This window comes from Nothoprocta perdicaria, unplaced genomic scaffold, assembly GCF_003342845.1.
Source record: "Nothoprocta perdicaria isolate Ctin4 unplaced genomic scaffold, notPer1 scaffold_451, whole genome shotgun sequence".
Lineage (NCBI taxonomy): Eukaryota > Metazoa > Chordata > Aves > Tinamiformes > Tinamidae > Nothoprocta > Nothoprocta perdicaria.
In genome coordinates this window covers 228,983-243,082 of record NW_020455701.1, presented here as the reverse complement: position 1 = coordinate 243,082, position 14,100 = coordinate 228,983, and the positions used below count along the sequence as shown (strand labels likewise).

The 14,100-nt window shown below is 64.0% G+C and overlaps 1 protein-coding gene across 1 annotated transcript; it reads right to left on the bottom strand.

Annotated features, from left to right (window-relative positions):
* Positions 1–1,515: 1,515 nt before the first annotated feature.
* DCAF8 (DDB1 and CUL4 associated factor 8) lies at positions 1,516–14,100 on the bottom strand. Its single transcript, XM_026046674.1, has 13 exons — positions 14,050–14,100; positions 10,070–10,140; positions 8,996–9,666; positions 8,339–8,479; positions 7,761–7,855; positions 5,963–6,073; positions 4,364–4,436; positions 3,846–3,903; positions 3,418–3,525; positions 2,824–2,954; positions 1,962–2,081; positions 1,751–1,867; positions 1,516–1,670 (listed from the first exon to the last, which is right to left on the bottom strand). Exons 2-13 carry the CDS (start codon positions 10,116–10,118, stop codon positions 1,557–1,559), a joined length of 1,788 nt encoding a protein of 595 aa, XP_025902459.1. The 5' UTR covers positions 10,119–10,140; positions 14,050–14,100; the 3' UTR covers positions 1,516–1,556.

Below are 14,100 nucleotides of genomic sequence, written 5' to 3'. Positions count from 1 at the left end.
CAGTCCTTCTGGAGCGGGGGGGGATGCTCTGCACCCCCTTCATCCTCACTGGGGCCATGGGAGGGGTTGAGGAGGTGACGTTGAGGGGGACAGTGAGATGTGACCTCCCCATGGTGGCAATGTTCAATTGGGGGGGGGGGGACCCAAGGCCCCCCTCCCAGCACCCTGGTGCCCTCTCCCCCCCCATGGAATGGGGGAGCCCCTCCCCAAGGCCACATTGACGAGGGGGGGGCTGCTCCCAGGCCCCCCCAGTGCCATAGTATGTGTGGGGTGACGCTGCAGGGGGGGGGGTCCCAGGGGGATATTTGGGGTTCAGCAGCTCTAGCTACTAACGGGGGGGGGGGGGGGGGATCAAGGGCTAGCCAGGGGGGCACCGGAGAGAGTTTATGTTAATATATTTTATTTAATAAAAGCTAAAACCCGCAGAGCGCCTGTGCGCGGCCGCCGGCTCATCTGTGTCCCCCGCCCCCCGGCTGCGCCCCCCCCCCCTATTTATTGTCTCCAGTGCCCCCCCCCCCGTGTTTCTTGTTGCAAAACTGACTGTTCTTGACCCCCCCACCCCACCCCGTGAGATTCTGCGGGGGAGGGGGAAGGCGCTGGCCGGGGCACCCATGGGTGGGGGACCCCGCGCTGCCCCCGCCCGCGCCCCCCCGGTGCCCCCCGCTCCGACCGCGCTAACTGTGTGTACATATACCTGATAAACAGACGTCTATCAAAGCACCGCGGCTCTCGTGGCTCTGTCGGGGGCAGCTTCGTGGGGCAAAACGCAGCAAAAAGGGGTAAAACGGGGAGGGAGACCCAGCCCCCCCCCCCCCCAGGGTAACCCCAACCCTGCCGACAGCAGAGCCGCAGCACCGCATCTCTCCATTGGTTTTTATTGCATTTATATATAATATATATTCAAACTTTTACAATAATTTTAACTTGATAACATCCGAGTTCAATTTGTTTTTAATACATATAAAATTAGGCCTCTAACCAGTGATGGGAGGGGGGGCAACGGCAGGGCGGGGGGGGGTGGAAAAAGAGGAGAAATCCTTGCCATAGCTCCCCAAAAATAAGAGATTTCCTTAAAAGTAACAGGAAAAAAAAAATTAAAGGAAGTTTCCTGTCTCCTCCGAGCTATGGTGGGTGCCCTGGTCCCCCGGTGGAGGTTGGGGACAGCAGGGGCTGCAAAGGGACTCGCAGGGGGGTGGAAAGGGGGGCAAACCAAGTGCAAATCACTGATATGTACAAACTAGACAAGCATCTCTGCAAACGCCCCCGGGGGGGGGGACACGTGGCCCTGGGAGGGGGGGACAGGGGGCCCAAAATGTCCCGTTCCCCCCCCCAAAAAAAAAGAAAGAAGGAAAAAAAAAGGAAGGAAAAAGCCAAGGTGGAGGCGGCTGGGGGGGCCAGGGCTGGGGGAGCCTGGCCCCCCGGGAACATCAATAGAAAATCGGTGGCCCCCCGGGAGCAGAGGGCCCCCCGCCGTGCCCCCATCCCCGGCCCGGGCGGGCAGGGGTCTCACCCGGCCCTGAAAGCTCCCGGTGGTGGCGGGGCCGGGCGGGCAGCGCTCACGAGGGCATGCACTGCACCCGGTCCGGGCCCTCCTCCTCGTCGTCCGACGTGTCCGACGAGCTGGGCGACTCGTCCGAGTCGCCTTCGGGCGCCCCGCGCTCCCGCCGGCGCTGCCCGAGGAAGAGGAGGGCGATGAGGAGCGCGAGGGCACGGCGGGGACGCGGTGACGGCGGGCTCCGGCTGCACCTACCCGGTGATGGCGCCGCTGCCGCAGGTGGTGCATGAGGAACCAGAGCATGTGGCTGTCGAACATGTCCGTGTGGTGCAGGCTGTCCTCGTCCCGCTCCAGCTTGTTCTTCTTGATGACCTGCGGGGACAGGGAGAGCGGAGCGCGCGCGGTGCCGCGCGGGGCACGGGCCGGCCCCGGCAAAGGGGCTCGCGCGCCCCGTGCCCGTCCCCACCTCCTTGAGGCCGGCCAGCTCGGTGGGGTTCTCGGCCGTGGGCGCCCAGATCTTCACGTCGTGGTCGAGGCCGCTGGTGGCCAGGACGGGCAGGTGGGGATGCGGCTCGAGGCAGTTGACCTGGGGCAAACGCGGGCGCTGGAGCGGCTGAGGCGGCCCGGCTCGGAGCCGCGGCTGCGCCGGCGCCCACGCACGCCGCTCCGGCTCCCTGGGAGCTTCCCGGCCGGATGCCGCTCGGGATGCGACCGCGCCGGGCGCAGGGCCTGGGAAAGCCGAGGCCGGAGCAGCTGCAGCCGCTTCCTGCCCTGGCCGCGGCTGCGGCGGCTCCGCGGAGCAGCGGCCGCCCCGGGGCTCTCGGGGCTGCGGTAGCTCCCCAAAGGCTGGTGGTGCCCGTGCGTTTCCTCGGCCCTTCCGAGATACTGCTTCAACTGCCCCTCAGGACGAGGAGGAGGAGGAGGATCTCGACCGCAGCCTTCACCTCAGCCTGCCCGGCCATTCCCACACGGCCATTTCTCATTTTGGAAGCTGTTGGGACTCCATCACCGCCGCCCACAGCCCTCATCCATGTCGGATTCCCAGGCATCCCAGATTCCGCTCGGTCACCCCTCCCGACACAGGGAGCAGCTTTTGTGCCGAGCACCCCGCATGCAGAAGAGCTCGAGGGAGCCACGCTCGGATTTCGTTAGGAATCCGAAGGGACACACAGAACAGCAGCAAGTTGGCAGGGCGCATGGCGCGAGCCAAGATGGGATAAGAACCCCCCAGACTGCTGCCAATCCGTGGCCTGGATAACGAGGGCGAGCTCGTTAACGTGACAGCCGCTCGCAGCGCGCGGTGCCAGGAGCCCGCGGCACAAACTCACCACTCCTCCCTTGTCGCCCTCCATGAACTGCACGATTTGGCAGGACGACTTCTCCCACAAGAAGATGTGGCCGCAGTCGCTGCCGCTCACCACAAACTCGCTTTTCGGGCCATAAAAATTGACACCTTTCACTGAAAAGGGAGAGGAAGCAGCAGCCTGAGGCCAGGCGAAGCCGGGCAGCGCTCCCTGCCATGAATTCGCTTCCTCCCTGGCAGCGAGCAAGTTTCCAAGGTTACCGGCGTGGATCTCTTCCGTCCCCAGACACATAATAGCTCATTCTTTGCAAGCCCAAGAGTTTGTGTTAAGAGCCTTTGAGAGGCAGACAAACCAGCAGCGCTGCACGAACGAGCCCAAGGGGGGCAGTTTTCCCTTGGGGTTGCTCTGGGGACGGTCCCCCCAAACCCAACCTGCCCTAGAGCCTCATCTTGGGCCAAAAAAAGAGGGAGAAACTGCCCTCGGCAGCCCCCCCAAGGCTGCCACCAGGGACCCGGAGGTGGGAAGGTTTAATGGTGACTTGGGGATGCAGGCGCAGCGCCTGCTCCGCTCGCTGGGAAGGGCGGATGCAAGGGACACCGCTTCCCAGGCGGTCCTTACCAGTGGCATTATTGCGGTGTCCCTTGTACCTCTTGATGTACTCAGCCCCGTCGCTGTGCGAGGAGTTGAAGAGATAAATGTCCTCGTCGTTGTAGCTGGCCAAGAGCTCTGGCACGAGACAAGAGGGACAGGCAGAGGGGCATGAGCAGCGAGCGCCGGCGCGGGGAGCCGCCCTGGTCCCGGCCGCGCGGGATGGGCGGCTCATCCGGCAGCCACCCGGATCAGAGCCGCCCGGATCAGAGCCGCCCGGATCAGAGCTGCAGCTCCGTGCGGACCTTGCTGCACATTCCTCCCTGGGCAGCCACTTCTCCACCCCTCTCCAGGCTGGGATTTCTTTGGTAGATATGTGGGAGCCTCGAGACCCCGCAGCTGGGCAGGGTTGTGTGCCCGGAGCGCAGGGCAGGCGGGACGAGGCGCCTCTCACTCACCTGACCCGTCGTGGCTGTACACGAGACACGTGATGTTAGCTTTGGACTCGCTGTTTACCTGCGGAAAACAGGGACAGTTCTGAGCCCATCTCCTCCTCCCTAAAATGGCCTTGACCCGCAGCACACCTGGGCCGAGCACGCGCCGCTGCCGAGCGCTCGGAGCTGCTCCCTTGCCAAGCCTTTAAAGCCAGGCCATAAAAGCAACATGCTACCCTAAGCCAAGCGGCATTTTATAGATGCTGGAAGATCAGGGTCAAGAGGAATGAAAAAGGAAAAACAATAAAAAAGGCAGGCGGTTTGTTGAGCCTCTCTGCATGTTTTCCAGGCGGGAGGCCGGGGGAGGCTCGGCCAGCGCGCGCTGCTCAGCCTCTTCTAAACAAGGCTCCGTCGGGAGCGGAGCCGCGCGGAGCCTGGCGCCGTTCCGGGCTCTCGCGCGTGGCCGCGAGGGCATCGCGGCTGCTGGGGGTCCTCTGTGTGTCACTCCCCGAGGCGGGTCCCCCCGGCCCTGAGCCGCTTACCAAGTGCTGCGGGCAGAACTTCTTTAGCACGCCGTTGTTTTCGTTCTCATCTATTTTTCGCTGGTCATAAATCCTGCGGGAAGGATGGCAGCAGTTGGACGCACACTCGAGACCCGGGCCATGCTTTTCACACACTGCTTTTTTATGGAGACTCCCATTAAACCCAGCTGGGGAATCACGGCCTGCCCGTGACACTGGCTGGAGGCTCCAGCCTTTGCCAAGGGACCCGAGCGGCCTGGGTTAAGAGAAACCTCGGCCAAAGCAGCTTACTGTCACCTCCCATCAGGCTGGAACTGCCGGTTGGTGGCTTGTGACAACGGCAGCGGCGGCCTGCGACCTGCGTGCGGGGCCCTGCGCCACAGCCGTGTCACGGCTCTGCAGAGGGGCCGCGCGTGTCACCCCGCTTGTCCCCGCGCTGCATGGCCTCGCGGCGCCCAGGGCGGCCCTGCCGGCGCCGCCGCTTGTGGGCGGCCTCCGCGGGGCCCGTGCCAACGCCTCCCTGCCCGGCACCGCGGCAGAGGCTGCCTGCGCCAGGCGCCCCGCGGAGCTGGGGCTGCCACGTCCCCAACGTGCCCAAGAGCGGCCCCCGCGTGTCCACAGGGAGCCAAATAGCCCCGCAGGGAGCCCGGCGGCCGCCTCGGCCCCGCTCAGCCTCGCCAGGCTGAACGGCAGCCAAACCCAGCGGCACCAGTGCGGGAACGCTCTAGTTTCTGGAGCTAAACCCAGTGCAGGCTCCGGCTGCCGGCACAGCCAGGCAGGGATCTCGGCATCCCTTCCCGAACGTCTCCAGCCCCGGCTTGAGGGCACTGCAAGGACAAGCTCAGGACTGAGCGCTGGTGGCTCCGGGTGGGATCCGAGGGTGGGAAGAGGAGCCCAGCTAAGGGCAGGTGCCCGCGCTGCAGCCGCCAGCTCACGGGCACGTGAACCTGCCGCACGATTCGCTTTGCCGAGAACAGGCGCCAGGGGAGCTGCAACTTCAGACCCCTGAGCGCCAGGAGGTCTGTGCTGAAGAAGGAGACAACCAGGTCCAGCCTGGGAGGTTTCTGCCCTGAGCACTCAGGGCACCACAGAGTGGAACCACTTTAGAAACCAAGGGCAGGAAGGGAAGAGAATCATGGTTTCAAGCTAATGGGACACGAGGTAGATGCTGCATGGGATTAAGGAGGGTTGTGCACTGAGGAAGGACGTGGGGCTTGTGTTTGCCACATAAGGAGCTCAATCCTGCTCAAAGTAAGACAGTCCCTGAGCTTAACCTCAGCGCTGACACACACTGGGACCTAGGGCTGCTTGGGGATCTAGAGAAGATTTCTCGGAAGCTCATTAAGAGAATGGCTCGTTCCCGAGGGAAGGATCTCCCAGCCCCAAGGCAGGCTGCAGAGTGGATCACAAGGCTAAAGCCCAAGGGATCCAAATCCTTCTCTCTTAATCCCACTCCTCTTAATACTGCTCACGGGAGAAGAGCCTTTCGAGGCACTACTGACTCAAGCCACGGGTGGATCCGGGGAACACGGGAGCCTTGAGAGCTCCTTGGGGCACTAACCCCAGAACGTGGGGATGTTCAAGCCCATTTTGAGGGCACAGGATCGGTTCCCAACTCACCTCACAAACTGGTCTCTGCCCCCCACAGCAAACTGGTAGGTGTTGGCCGGGTTCACGTAGATCGTGTACAGCCCCACTTTCTTCTCCTTTTCCTTTGTCACAACTAGTTTCCTTTAAGAGACAAGGAATAAAAAGAATAACAACAACAACAAAAAAAATCTACCTCGAATTCAAAACAGGGTCCAGATGGGAAATGCAGGAGCTCTGCGAGTCTCTTACTCACTCCCAGGCAAAAAAATGTAAAAAAAAAAAATATAAAAAAATCTGCTTCCAAATTGGAGCAAGCACATGCTCTGTCTATGAATCAAGTAACGCAGAGTGAAATCATCCTCTGGTGTTTTCATCCAAGATGTGTGAAGGGCTTCACTGCGCGAGCCCGACAGAGCTGGACACTTTGCAGCAAGGACGGTGCCGGAGCCGCACCGGGCAGAACCGCTCGCCTCCTATTTCCCCCCTCTCCATCTCCCCATAACAAGGGCCAGATTTTACTGCACCCGCCACACGCTGCGTCCCCTCCGCCAAGAGCCTGGGCTCGGTATTTGGGCTTTGCAGACGCGCACACAACCCGAGGCAGCATCCCCGAGCAGCAACAGCAAGCTCCAAAAGCTCGTCTTTATTCTAATTATACCATTCGGCTTAATGAAAGCTGGGAGCTGCCTACGGTCTGCCTGCACTCCCTGCCTCCGAAGCGGTTTCACATTCCTATGGTGACAATTCCCTGCGAGCATCACACCCAAACAGCAGCATGGATCTCCAGAAAGGGAAAAACAGAGGAGTGCAGAGGAGCCCCAGGCCCACCCCAACTTACTGACCGACAACCCCCTTTCCAAATGGCCCCTGCAAGTAACGGAGCAGGGCGAGGAGGAAGATTAAACACAATTGTTTTGAAACGCCCCGGTAGTTTTTATCCTGGTTATGAAACAGATGGTTTTAAGGCTGGAGACCAAAGCACTTGCACACACAAATAAAAACCAAACCACCAGGAGACAAGCTCTGAAGCCCTCGGTTTTAAGGAGGATCATCTTCAAAACAATATTCTGCTGCATCGGAAAAGTACTATGATATCAAAACCAGGCGTCTGTTTTAATACTCGCCGTGGATTTATTTTGGAAGCTTGTCAGAAGCGACAGATCTCCGAGATGTGTGCTGGATCTTAACCCATAATACCCGGCTGCTCGCTAATTATTGCTTTCCAATTAACTACAACAGTGCTCGGGCAACGAGAGAGCCAGGCAAACTACAAGCTCCAAGTTGCTGCCAGCGTGGAGCGATTTGAGTGCTGTAATTAATGAGCCGCTTTGCTGGGCAGAACGGGAGCAGCTCTCTGAGCGTTTTACACCTGGAAAAGTCAGGGTCCCCAGCGAGGCAGGCGCTGCCTTTGGGACGGATAATTTGGTGTCACACTTTGGGACGGATAATTTGGTGTCACACTGGCAGCCTGCAAGGGACACGGACCTGCCACACAGGCTTCATTTTTAGGTCCCATTTAAAGCGGGTCCAAAGGTCCCAAAGCCAGGGGAGGAGGGAAGGTTCAAGGACACTACCGAGCTGCAAGGTTCATATCCGTATCCTGCTGCACGGAGAGGACGGCACCGGCCGCCTGAAGGCTCCGTGCTCTGACCTCGCCCCACGGGAGGCTGAGGTTTAAGAGCCCCCCCAGCCCCACATTGTCCCCCTTTTTGGCCACGGGGCGAGCACGGGCGCAGCTCTGGGAGCCGGCCCCACGCACAGCGCAGCCGCGGGCCCCACGTCTCCCTTCCTGGGGTCCCGCAGCCAGAGCACGTAGGGAAATACTCACGAGGCGGGCCGGTCTTGCCGCAGATCAATGGTGAAGACTACAGCATCTTCACCTGCTGATAGGAAAGTGCATGGAGAATCCGGTTCTAGGGCCAGCTGGAAGATAAATACTCGGGCATTGGTTCCCTTTTTACCTAACAAGGTGGTAAGACCCCCTTCTCCCAGCAGACCATTAGCAATTAACAGGCACCAAAACAGCACCGAACCCCCTACTCCCAGTAAAAGCAGCTGCTGCAGAGGCTGCACAAACCCTGTGCATTTGGCCTCAGCCGTGTTCAAGGGCCAACGCCTTCCTCCCCGTCCCCAAGGGCTGCTGCCCAAGAGGGACGTGTCCTCCCGGACAGGTCACACCACCCCAGCCGTAAAACAAGCAATTAAGAAGCGACCCCCGCTGAATACAACTGCTTTGTCCAACAGAGACGTCGAGGGAGGACGGGGACGGCCCCTCGGCTTCCCGCAGGGCCGGGACGCCTGGCCGGGGCTCCGGGGCTCCGCAGGGCTGTGCACGGCTGCCGTCCTGCCCCGCTGTGCCCCACTGTGCCCCACTGTGCCCCACTGCGCACGCCGCGCCGCGCTCACCTTGTGCGAGGCTCCTTTGTGCTGCGCCACGCGCTTGGTGTTCTTGCAGCACTGCGTGGCCGAGAGCTCGGCCACGCGGACCTGGCCATCCCGGGCGCACATGGCCAGCGTGGAGTCGCCGCTGTTGGGAAGGAACTTGGCCTACAAGGGAGCAGAGGGACGGGCGCTTTCAGAGCCGGGGCACACGCTCATGTCTAGGAACGGCGGGGCCCGTCAAGCAGGACGGGGCCCTGCAGGGATGCGACACCCACCCCTGCCAAATCCCACAGGACCGGAATCACCGGCGCTGGACACGTGGAGCGCTTGGATCCGTGGAGCTCAGCTCCTCCCCATTATTACATGGGATCCAGGACCCTCAGAGCGGCCCTGGCAGTGCCAGGCACCGGCGGGGACGCGGCCGGTGGCAGCGGAGCTGCACAGGGCCCGGCCGGGCCCCCTCTGGTGGTAGCAGGGCCGTGGCTGCCGCACGCACAGGGACATCCCGTGCCCTGCGGACACGGCTCCTGCCCCACGGCTGCTCCCAAATCGCCCATCCCGCCAGGGCTGGGAAGCTCCAGCAGCGACAGAGGAGCCCCCTGCGGCTGCCAGCGCCACCAGGGACCTGGAGAGGGGCCCGCGCCCCGCGGCATCCCCGGCCAGACCCCGCGCCCTCCTCACCTGGAAGACGTTGCTCTTATGGCCGCTCTCGAACTCGAGCACGGGCTGCCTCCTGACCCAGTCCCACACCACCACCTTGAGGTCGTCGCTGCCGCTCGCGAGCCACGTGCCGCGCTGGTTGAAGTGCAGGGTGTTGACGCAGCCCGTGTGGCCCTCGAGGCCGTGCTGCAGGCGGAAGCGCTGCACGAAGACGCGGGCGCCGCACGCCTCGTACACGAAGCGGGCGCTGCAGCCCAGCTCGCGCTCGCGCAGCGCGTGCACCGCCTGCCAGCGCGGCTGCGGCAGCGCCGTGGTCTCCGAGGACACCCAGTCCTCCAGGGCCTGCTCGTCGTCCGAGGAGTCTTGCTCGTGGCTGGCGCGCTTGCGCTGCGTGCGGCGCCGCGCCCGCTGCTCCTCCTCATCCTCCTCCTCCTCGTCCTCCGAGTGCGAGCGCTCGTGCGCCCGGCTCTCCTCGGTGATGGAGTAGTGGCCCGTGTCGTCCATGCTGTCCGAGTCCTTCTCCTCGGCCGAGCTCTCCGTGTCCGTGTCCCGGCTCTCCGTGCTGGTGCGGTTGGGCCCCACGTCGTCTCCCGTGAGGCTCAAGCTGAGGTCTGAGGCCTCCACCTCGATGCCGGAGGAGGTTTCCCGGCCTTCCTCAGCGGACATCTCCTCCGGGCTGCTGGACAAGCTGCCTGCACCACACGGACAGCACAGGGAGCCCCTCAGCGAGGAGCCCCACGCGCTCCCGCCCGCTCCTGCTTCTCCCGTCTCCTCCCAGAGTGCCCAGGAGAAGGGGTCGGAGCTCCCCGGGCAGCTCCCGGCACATCTCCGCTCCCACGGGAAACAAGCCCGGCTCCGCTCTCGAACCCAGGGCAACCAGGTGAGGACAGACACTGCAAAGGGACACGGGAGGACGCGGGCACCCCTGGGCGCCCCGCCAGCTCCCTCGGGCGCGCAGCGCTGGCACAAGCGCTGGCCTAGCGAGCTCCATGCCCGCCGCCTCTTCCCGCTTCCACCAACAGTCCGACCGGCTGGGCGCCCCTCGAAGCGCGGGGGAGACGCGGCGCCGGGACGGGGCCCTGCCGCCTCCCTTACCGTTCACTATATCCGTCTTCCCGTCCATGCTGCTCCCTTTGTCCGACATCCTCTCCCCTTGCGCGGTCACCCTGGGGGCGAGAGAATGCAGAGGCTGGAGCGGCGCCGGCGCTGCCCGTCCCGCACGCTCGGGACACCACGCAGCCGGTCCCCTTCACCACTTAGATTCCTACTTAATTAACTAATTAAGCCAGTGTCACTAACTTAACGGCAGGTTGGCGACTCGGAGCGCTTCATGCATCGTCCAGCACTGCCGCCCGGGGGTCACACCCGTTCCCAGCGCCTGCCTCCCGCTCCCTGCTGCCACCCGCTCCCTCTCCACCCCAAGGCACAAAACGCTCCCTTGGGGGCTGCTCATCCTCAGCTGCGCTCGGAGGAACGCCGAGCTACTGACTTGCGCTTGGCAGTAATCGCTCGCAGCGAGACAGCTGCACAAAACACGTCCGCGAGCGCGGAGCCCGCGCTGCACCCCGGGGAGGCAGCCGTGCAAACGGCTCGGATCTGAAACGCAGACGAGGAGAGGCAGCTCGGGAAGCAGCAAGTGGCGACGCCGGGAAACTTCTCGGCACCTGCAGCCCGTGGGCAGCTGCTGAGAAGCTGCTCGAGAGGCTTTTGGAAGCCCAGCGGCAGGTTTTCGAATGATGCCCGCCCGGCGGCCGTCACGGAGCATTTCCCCCTGCCACACGCGGGACACCCTCACCGGACGCTGGATCTAGGAATTCAGTAATTCCTCAGGAGCACATGGGAAACATAAGACTGCAGCTTCCCAGGAGACCGCGCTCGGCCGGGCGCCCGCCCCGCCGCTGCTGCCGGCCCCCGATGGGGACACAGGGGTTAAACCCAGCACCAAGGGGCCGGCGGTTGCGGGGGGATCATCCCGCACCGGGATCACGACGAGGGGATCGCGGGAGCGCGAGGATGGGCCTGCAGAGCCTCCCGGGGCAAGCTGAGCCACGTGAGGCGAACGCGCCCGAGTCACGAGCAGCAGAGCTTTTGCCAAGGTGCAGCAGAAAATAACACTGCGTTTATGCTTTGCTAGGCCGTCGCTTTCCTTCTATTTTTAGGCAGCCTTTTCCACGCTGGGGTTTTAGCTGCTGCTCGGAGTCGGGTGCCGGGAGCCCGTTCCAAGCTCCCCGTTTCCACAAGGGAAACGCTGCGGCTGGCCCCTCATTAACTGCAGCTGCAGCAAAGAGCTGGAGACAAAGCCGTGCTAGACCCGGCCTGGCCACCAGTCCCGGCCCTACCCAGCCACAGGCCGAGGGGGGCAAAGGTCTGGCCCCATCCACGTTTACCAGCCACGAGCCGGGACGCAGCGTGATTCCCGGCTGGGGAACAAGGAGGTTGGCTCGGCCCCGCTTTCACGTGACGCCGCGTGTCACAACCTTGCGCAGTTCTCAGGCGGCTCCACTAGAAAGGGACGTTTCGTGTCACCGGGGAGGTTCACAAAGCGTTTTGGGCGCGGGTGTTTCGTGCTGATCCCTCCTGCCACTCGAGGCCAGCGGCGCAGGGCTCCGCGCGGAGCCGCCGCGCCGGGGAGCGGCGAGGGGCCCGGGCGGCTGCGGAGCCCAAGGGCTTTCGCTGCCCAAACACAGGCGGGTTCCCACAGTCCGAGCCCAGGTCGCGCGGGCAAACACCAACGAGCTCCGCAGAACTCCCTGGTAGACTAGGAACAAGCACAGTGGGAAGGGAACGGGAAGCGGCGCTTGGGGCCGCCTGGTTTTGGGGTGTCCCCAGTCAGGGCTGCCCGGGGTTCAGGGCAAAGGGAATGGGAAGCGGCGCTTGGGGCCGCCTGGTTTTGGGGTGTCCCCAGTCAGGGCTGCCCGGGGTTCGGGACAAAGGGAAGCGGCGCTTGGGGCTGCCTGGTTTTGGGGTGTCCCCAGCCAGGGCTGCGCGGGGTTCAGCAGCCGCACGAGGAGCCCGCGAGTTGCTCGCTCCGCGCAGAGGACAGCGCTGCCGGCAAGGCCGGGTCTGGTCCGCACGAGGCTTCCCCGCCCGGCCCAAGCTGCTCCGCGCGGCTCCCCGGGACAAGGCTTCCCGCAGGGCTCCCCCGGGATGGGCACGGCCTCCTTTCCATGCGGACGGAGCCGGAATCCAAAGGCTTCCGCGCCGCGGGACAGCTGTGGAGCGGTGGCACCCGGCGCCGTGCGGCTCCCGCTCCGGGCACTGCTCCGGAAGCTGCTCCCACTCCGAGCGCTGCTCCCTGCTCCGGGCACCGCTCCCTGCTCCACTGTCCGGCACTTCCTAACCAGGAGCCCAAACAGCCATCCCAGCTGCTCTCACTCCACACATGGTTACGCTCCTGAAACCCGGCAATTACCCTTATCCTCATTAAGGCAAAGGCCTGGGAGAGCCCGAGTGCGCACACGACGCCTCCCTTCGGATCTCTGCTCCCCCCAAGTCACCCACTCGGCTCCATCAGCAGCGCCGTTTCACAGCGGGCTTGTCGTGAAGGCGAGCAACGAGAAACTCACTCGCAGGGGAAAGGAATCCATTACAAGTAATTAGGCTGACTTCGTGTCTCCTCCGCCCACACCGAGGACTACAACCTTGCGGGAAACGGGAAAGCAGATCAGAAAAGGAAAGGAGTGAGGCCTGAGCGGCGGAAGCGGGAGGGATGTTGGGGAAGGAGGGCTCCCTCTGCAGCGCTCGGGGCATCGCGGAGAGCAGGACGGCGCCGCAGCCCCGCGGCCCGGGGGATTCAGGCTCGGCACCAGCGGTGTCCCCGCTGTCCAGGCTCACCTGGAGCGTCGCCACCAGGGCCCGGCCTGCCCCAACGGGAGGGCAGGGTGCCCCAGGGTGCCCCAGGGTGCCCCAAGGCTCCCGTGCGACGGGCACCGTGGGGCAGGCAGCAGCGCAGGGGCACCGGGGAGGCATCGCTGCCTCACAGGGCTGTGTGCGGCCCCACAGGGCGCCCGGCGCCTTCCCCGCTCCCACGCGTGCCCGCCGCACAGCCGCGGGTCGTGGATCCCACGGGAAGCAGCCGACATCCCGCTCCGTGCGGCCGCACGCGGACAGGGTCCCCCCTCTCCCCACAGAGCCTCCGGCAGCCCCACGGGAGCCCCGGGAACGCCGGGATGGGAGGCAGCCCCGGGCCGCTCGCCCCGACACAGCCGCCCAGGCCCTCTCTAAGCTGCCATTAAAACATTCACCCAGCTCCAAAACCACCCTGCAGCCGGGCCCTGCGCCGACGGGAGCGGCGGCACCGGCCGGGGCGGGCGCCGCGGGCTCCGCCGAGCCCCTCACCTCGGCGCCAGCCCCGCCGCGGCGGCGGGGCCACGCGGCCCTCGCGTCTCTGTTTACAGCGGCCGCTCCTGCGCTCGTGTCACCCCGCGCTGCCTTCAGCCTCTTCTATTTAAGGAAAGTTTCCTCATCGGCCCCGCGCTAGGGCGGCCTCCTCCAGGCCGCCGCTCCAGAAAGGGCCTTTGCTCCCCACGAGGAGCCAAAAGGAAGCTTAAACTCCCGGTTAAAACCTCAGTAACTAACAGGCGTCCCCTCAAAACGGCCCTTGCAGCTGGAGACGCCCGGCTGAACCGCGGGGACTCGGCCAGGCTCAGGACGTCCATCCCGCCTCCCTGCGCCTCAGAACCTGCCATGGAAGCCGTTCTGGGGAGCTCTGCTTAACGGGAAAGCTGCCAGGGAGCCTGACACCGCCTCATAATTACACCAATTAAGAAGCTGCCCACCTGCAATTGGGCAGATATCCAGAACTGGCGCCCTGCCCCCAGTGTGGAGGCTCATTAGGAGGCTACGGACACATCAGTTTCCATGTTATCTCTTTGGGGGGCAGGGGAGGATCCACAGACACCCCAGCCCCAACACACCTGGATAGCTGGAGAGGGAGCCCGCGGGGCTCGGGAGGAGGAAGAGGGACAGGGCCGGGACGAGGCGCCGCACGGGCGAGGAGACCCAGGCAGCAGCGAGAAGAGAAACCGCTTTAAACGCGGCCGGATTTGGGAGCGGGGCGCGGTGCTGGGACTCACCTGTGCGGAGCGCGGGGCTCTCCCGCCCGGAGCGGGGGGCTGCGCCGGGGC